Source organism: Populus nigra, chromosome 2 (assembly GCF_951802175.1).
Source record: "Populus nigra chromosome 2, ddPopNigr1.1, whole genome shotgun sequence".
NCBI lineage: Eukaryota > Viridiplantae > Streptophyta > Magnoliopsida > Malpighiales > Salicaceae > Populus > Populus nigra.
In genome coordinates this window covers 40,873,912-40,881,509 of record NC_084853.1, presented here as the reverse complement: position 1 = coordinate 40,881,509, position 7,598 = coordinate 40,873,912, and the positions used below count along the sequence as shown (strand labels likewise).

Genomic DNA, 7,598 nt, shown 5'->3' with positions numbered 1-7,598 from the left:
TTAAGTTAACTTGGATCGATCTGAGTTGACTTTATCAACCGGTGACTCAAGAATTGTTTCAGATAGACACTTGAGTTGTATTTTAAAATTATAATTATAATTATTATTATTTATAGATATTCTAAAACTTAAAGTTTATTATCAGAATATTTTAAAAATAAAAAATATATTGCGTTTACACACACACACGTATAGACACACACTTAAAAGCTAAAAGCCTAAAAGGGACATGCTCCTTTTTAGGACAGGGAGATGTAGATAACCGATAAATCACAAACTATCAGCTACAAATTATTCCTCTATATTATATATTTTTATGATGTCTGATTATAACCATTAAATTTAAAATAAATTGATATGATTTTATTTATCATAAAATCACAATAATATATATTTTTTAATCCAATCCATCTAAATTCAAAATTAATAATGAAATTTGAAATAGCATTTTGCTGTGTTTTCATTGAAATATAATTGGATAAAAATCTAGTTTAACTGTTTAGAGAATAACAGTGTTTGAAATTGTATTAGAAATTTTTTATATATATATCTATATTTTTATGTTTTAAAATTTATTTTTAATATAAGAACATAAAATAATTTTAAAATATATAAAAAAACAATTTAAACCGCAAAAATAAATACAGCTATTTTTGCATGCAGTAAAAGTCAGGACACAGTGATATTTCTTTAAAATATCTCGAGCCCCAGTCTGACGTGGAAGCGTGCAATTGGTTGTCACCTGATAAGAAATCTGTGTTCAAATGATGTTTCGTGTTCCAATTATATAGCAAGCTCCTCAAGGTCACCTACTCACCTTCCCTCAACGATATCAATTTTATCTACACTGTACCGTACCACAACAACAAACTCAACACAAAACTAGAATGGCAACAATAGCTGGTCTTAACCTCTCGACCCCTAGAGTCTTAGCTAAGGCAACAGACACACCAAAAGCTCAACCCCCCATCAAGTTAAACCAACAATGGAGGAGGAGCTACCAACTGGGGTCCGGGCGCGTGCAAGTCCGACCCGTGAGAGCAGCCCCTGAGGGAATATCAGAGAAGGTGGAAAAGAGCATAAAAGAAGCGGAGGAGGCGTGCTCCGGTGATGCAGCTAGTGGAGAATGCGCAGCTGCATGGGATGAAGTGGAGGAGCTGAGTGCGGCTGCTAGCCATGCCAAGGACAAGAAGAAAGGGTCCGATCCTTTGGAGGAGTACTGCAAGGACAACCCCGAGACAGATGAATGCCGCACTTACGAGGATTGAAATGGTTTTTACTTGGTGCATCTTTTTTTAATAAGCAAACTTTAGATATTTATTAAATTTGGATCCTTAATATATATTGGTTTATGTAACAAGGGAGATGGTGGATATATCATAAATTTGGTGGTTAATTATTAGTGTTAATTACTGGCCATCTCGTCTTTATATTTCCAAAAAAAAAAGGTCTGAAAAAGCCACTATATTTTTTACTCATGTAGCTGAAACCTGGATGCAATGAAACACGCCGTTAGCTTTTGTAACCTACGTGCCGGAAAAATTTACGAGTACAATACAATTATCTATTTTTTTCTATTACTGGGCCATCCTTCAAAATTCATCACCCCAAGCAATAGCCTCCATTTTTCTTCAGATACTGTAGGACCTAGGATAGAATTAACCACCTTGTGTTTTTTCGCTGACCTACCATTTACGTTAATTAATTAAGCCTGGTCAAGAATATCCTTGTGCACAATCCAGGCTAACCACGATAGAAGAAACCAATGGCTAATTAAATGACCAACAATAAAATTAACAGTCTGATTCCATTATCATGTATTAAGAGATTATTTTGCACCGCGGTTGAGTTATTGTTTTGTTTTGTTATTTTTTATTTTTTTGTTTTAAATTAATTTTCTATTTATTTTTGGTTTGTTTTAATTCGCTAATATGCAAAATAAATTTTAAAAAATAAAAAAATATTTTAATATATAAAATCTTATACCGCTAGATAAAATCTACCCATCTTTTGTTCCTAAGAAGACGGTCAAAAGGTGTCAAACTTAGATTACGAGCACTTTAGGAGGAGGGTTGGCTCTCGGGTGAAAAATAAGAAAGGAATATATATATATATATATATTTCAGCTTAGACATATTGCTTGTGAGATTAGGCAAAATTAATTTTAGAAGAGATGAGAACCACAACAGAAAACAAGCGTCTCAAATTGGTATTGAGAACACTCTAGATGCATGCCCCACAGCAAGAATCATGGCTGCTCACGCAACTATTCATCCTTGCTTCCTCGCCTACTAGTCAAAGAAGATTTGCAAATTGAATTTCTGATTGAGCTCGCATGCTTTTGCATGGCAGTTCATCTTCCCGGAAGCTTCAGTACAGGGAACACATCTGATGATTCTACTCACCCCTGACACCTAATTAAAATAGAAAATAGCAATGAAAAGTACATTGTTCCCCGGGATTCACGAGGTGGGTAAACACCAAACATCAACTGGAAAGTCCATTTTGCACAGCTTCTTGACGGCACATAGTTTTCCAGTGATTTCCATGAACCTTCAACTTCCCAAAACAGACACACAGTACCCACCATAAGAAATATGCCTAAACAGCTATCCAGTGCTGCAAGCGATACGCTCCCTGCTCCTATGTTTGTTTACGACGCCCCTAGTGAACAAATGTATTTTTATGGCTTGTTTGAATTATGGTCGAAAATGTTTTTAGTTTAAAAATATATTAAAATAATTTTTTTTATATTTTGAAAATTATTTTTAAGATAGGACTTCCAAAAATCCGAAAATATAAAATAAATTAATTTTTAAGAAAGAAAAATTAACCCCAGAAAATCATTCGACTTGATCTGTACCTTCCATCCCAAGCCTAAGCAATATCACTCGGAAACTAGGTGCAAAGTGCTTAGATGCCGTCTATAAGTAAACGTGACAAATTTAATCTCCGATGCAGGAATGAGAAAACTAAAAGTTCTTGTACACAAACACCATTTTCTTCTCTTCCAGTGCCTAGAGGATGAGTTGCAGTGGGAGCAATTATCCTTGCAAGTAAGCAGACATTGCAACTTGCATCATTATATAAGCATTACAACCCACTAATTCACGTTGAAGAAGCAGGATTAACTATTTGAATTACTTCCACTATAAAGCAACCAACAACAATGATAAGCTCGTAATACTTCATCATCCAGACAATCGAGCCCCAACTCCTTCCATGTGTGCGGCAATCAAAGTGCATGAGGGGACATTTTGGGATTTTTTTATATATAAACAATTTGGGACAGTAAACACAAAAATTTGACATAACACGGGTTCAAAAATATTTGGTAAACTAATTCGATATGATCATATCGCACTTAACTCTAATCTTTTACTTTAATTAGTTGACTGGCTGGATTTAATTGTATTAATTGATTGATTATTTTATATAAAAATCATAATTTTATAAAGTTTTTCTTCTCAAAATATATATATTTTATGAGTTAAAATATATATATTTGTCCAGTTTATAGATTAAAAAATAAATTCTAATTAAAATTTTTAAAAATTATTGTTGACATAATAATGGGTGATTATGATTAGTCATGTGTGATGATTATGATTAGTCATGTGTGAGTCTATTATAATTAAAAAAAATTTACCTTAAACAAATTATATGGATGACCTAACAAATATATTTATAGACTAGTGGAACAAGTTTAGACCTAAATGGAGGTGTAGCCGGTTCATAGTAAAATAACAACTAAAAAAGGTCATAATTTTTGCTTTGATCGTTAGATCACACTCAAATTTTTACAAGAGTTTCTGGATTATATTTTCTCTATTGTAGCCACGACATCATTACATGAACTATCAAATTTTTAAATATCAAAAATTTCACTGAAACACCGTGATTTTGATAATTTTGATATTTTCCATGTTATTTTTAGAACTAAACAATTGGTTAAGCAAGAAATAACATAATTTGACCATATTATATTTTAAAAACATAACATTGTTAAGCTGTGCTATTTCATAAAAAAAAATATACTTTTATATTGATTCATTAATTTTTTTAATTGTGTTTAGTTCCAGTTGATCAATTATTATTTCTTTTTAAAAATATTTTTTTTAGAAATAAATAAAAATAATGTTTTTTAAAAATATTTACGAAACACGGTTTTAACATAAAAACAAACACCACCGCAATCACATTGAAATTAGCAGTGAAGAAAATGCCGAAACTGCCTCATCATAAACGCAGATAGAAATTCAAACAGGACACGTAACATCACAACTCCGACCAAACCACACCCCCATCAAAACACATTCACGCGATACCAGCATCCACCTACGACCTAATAAACTACATAATATAAAGACCCAGATAGACAAAAAAAAGACCCCAACAAGAAACACAATCTCCCAGCAAAGCACCGAACAAGCTCACATTCATCAATGCTGAAAAAAATCAGCAGATGTCATAATAGGCTGTACTGAACACGGGAGCTGCCCACGGCTTGAACAAAGGATCAGGTATTTCAGGTATCTCCACGGAGAGTCCGCTAACATCCTCCACAATCTGCAGAACAGAGTTCAACGACCGCAGCCTCTCAGTCAATTCCACAGCTTGAGCCCTCAGAACATTGTTGGCTGATTCCATCTCCATGTAGCGTTGTTGGGCAACATTGATACCCTCCATCAATTGATTGTTCTCGTTCTGCAATTTGCTCACTTCATTAACCAAATCCTCCATTTGTTTCTGCTTCCTCATCCTGGACCGCCTGGCAGAATCCCTGTTGGATATCATCCTCTTCCTTTTCCTCTCATCGACGTTCGCATATCGTGGATCGCTGTCCGATCCTGAGCTCGCTGCTTGCCTTCCAGACATTTTATTTTTTACAATTTCTAGATTCTTCGATAAAATAATCACTAGTTTAATCAAATAAATTCAATACCTTCGGTTGTAATTAGATTAGATGAAGAATCAGGGTTCAAGATCTAAAAAACAAACAGGATTAGCAGAGATATTTGATTTAATTTAACTCATGAGAACACATAGAACCAGTAGAGAAACACAACCGAGAAAGAGTGGAGAATTCGAATTCGTCGCATGAGGATAGAGTAAGTCATAGAAATTCTAAAAACATTGGTACTTCTTAAAGAACCCTAATATTCGATCCCTAAGATTATCAGGAAAGAAAACAGAAGAAGAAGAAGAAGAAGTAACCCGAAACTCAGACCGAAACTCTAGATCTGAAGACAGATAATAGAGAGAGAGACTGAAAAGGGAAGACTTGGCTTGCGACACGCTAAAGAAACGAAGAGATGGAGAGTATTGGGAGGGACAGAAACGTTAGAATTGGAGTACCAAGATACAGGCGAAGAGAAAGGAAGGCCAACCCCGTTGTTGGCTGCGGATTTTATAGAAAAGGTAGGGTTCGATATAGCCGGTGTGGAGAAATACTTTTAATTTTTTTTTTTTAATTAAAAAAACGGTGGGGCTATTAAATTTGCTAGAGAGTTACGAGTGGCATCGGTGTAATTGCTGGCGTGCAGGATGACGCCAGCTGTGCTTGGAAGCCAATCCATCCATTGTTTTTTCTTTTTTGTATTTTTTTTCATGGAGGAATATACTATAATTATTCTTCTCTTACCGTGTCAAGGTGTAAGAACGAAGCTTCCTGTGCTATTGAGATTTGTTGGTCTTTTTCATTCATGAGTCCTGAACGGCTGGCAAAAGGAGGAAAAAACCCAATGCCATCATGGCTGAATCAACGGACGAGGATTATTTAAGTAGTTAATGAATTGCTGTGGATATTTTTTTCCATACAAAACTTGAATCAATAATGAGGATAGATATTAGTGATTTTTAAAATTTAAAATGGAAACTATAAGAATTTATCTGTATTTTACTGTGCTGCGCCCAGAGCTAACACTCAAAAAGGAAATGATTAAGAGCTTGGATTCGTTGCAAATATTATCCTACGTTTGACCAGATGCAGGTTAGTTTTTTTTTCTTTACTAAAAATATTTTGGTGTTACTTTAGGTTTCAATTAAGATATGATATCTTCAACCACCATGCTAACTTTTTAGAATGATGAATGTAATTATATAAATTACATATCAATGAATATATATTAAGGTTTTTTTACTTTTATAATATTAATAATAGTTAAATATCCCTTACACGTGTATTAAAAAATATATATATCCCCTATATATGTATTAATAGGGTAGATATTATTGACATGAACATTAATAAGAAAAACAATATTCCTCACGTGTGTATTAATGAGATAGAAAAGTTGTAAGTCATGGGAGACTTTTGTGTATCTAGAGGTGCACATCTAGTATGATTAAGACAAAAAAGATCAAGATTTGATAGAAAAACCTTTTTAAGGAGAAAAATGTTGAGTTTATGCCAAAAAAAACCATGCTTAAAATGAGTTATGATGTACGATTAAGTATAAAAACATCTACCAACATGCTTGAGCTCAAGCATGAGGCCGGAGCCCATGATCCACCAGCCATGTGCTTGGCACTTAGGTCTGGGCCTAGTGCATGAACCCGTAAGGATGCTAGGTGTAGGCCTAACACCTGAGCTTGGGCACTAGGCTTGAACACCACGCCGACAAGGGCATTGGCATGGGTTTGAAAATTAGCTCATGACCAAAGTTTGGATCCGAAACATGTTTTTAAAGTCCGTGTAGGGCCTAAACAATCATCAAAACAGGTTCGAGCGCTAAAAAATATTTTTCTAAAAATACTAAAAATTATTGGTTCGACTTGAGTAATTGTTTTTTAAAAAGTAAGATAAATATATTTATTTTAGTTTAGAATAATTCTCATTAATAAAATATAACAATAATTTAAAGGTAAAAATACTCATATAGTCTAGATCTTGATCAGAGGTTCACTAGTCAATTCAATTTATTTTATTAAAATATTATTATTTTTTAATAAAACAATGTTATTTTAATTAAACAACATGATTAAAAATAAAAACTAATTTAGAACAGTAAAAAATCATGCAAATCTTTATTTTTCTTGTCCCACGACAAACCTACATGGGCTCAATGTTTTATACAAAGTCTCGAGCTTAAAGGTAAATAAACTTTTATTTTTTTCCCACGAAACACATTTATTAGAGAGAGAGAGATAAAGACTGGTGACTGATGATTTTAGATTTAGAATTGGTTAGTTTTTGTGTTTTAAAAGTATTTTTTTTGTTTTAAATTAATTTTTTGATTATTTTAATATACTGATATCAAAAATAATTTTTAAAAAATAAAAAATGTTTTAAAAAATAATTGCTATTACAATCCAAAACACTAATGAGATTGCTATAAAAAATTATGAAATAAATATCAACCCTTAAAGAAAAATCTCCGTGCGTCCATCGTAATAAAGCCATCACCCGACTAGTTCAAAAGGTCCAAAATCCCATGACTACAATGAGATTTTAATGGCTTTATTTAAGAAATTCTCGGGTAGAAGATAAGAATGGAGAATTCCTCGACCTTTCAAGGTCCGCGTATGGTCATACTTTCCCTCCCATGTTTGAAAATTTACACTTTAATAAATCTGAATGAAAAGAATAAAATATC

General features: G+C 33.1%; 1 protein-coding gene and 1 pseudogene across 1 annotated transcript; one reads left to right on the top strand and one right to left on the bottom strand.

The window, feature by feature from the left end:
* Positions 1–802: 802 nt before the first annotated feature.
* LOC133681836 (calvin cycle protein CP12-2, chloroplastic-like) lies at positions 803–1,409 on the top strand. The gene has a single exon (XM_062104996.1). It carries the CDS (start codon positions 888–890, stop codon positions 1,266–1,268), a length of 381 nt encoding a protein of 126 aa, XP_061960980.1. The 5' UTR covers positions 803–887; the 3' UTR covers positions 1,269–1,409.
* A 2,758-nt stretch (positions 1,410–4,167) lies between these two features.
* On the bottom strand, positions 4,168–5,463 carry LOC133681629 (bZIP transcription factor 53-like; annotated as a pseudogene).
* Between the last annotated feature and the right edge of the window lie 2,135 nt (positions 5,464–7,598).

Excerpts from the sequence above, each read along its gene's own strand:
- LOC133681836 (XM_062104996.1), top strand. The coding sequence starts at position 888 with ATGGCAACAATAGCTGGTCTTAACCTCTCGACCCCTAGAGTCTTAGCT.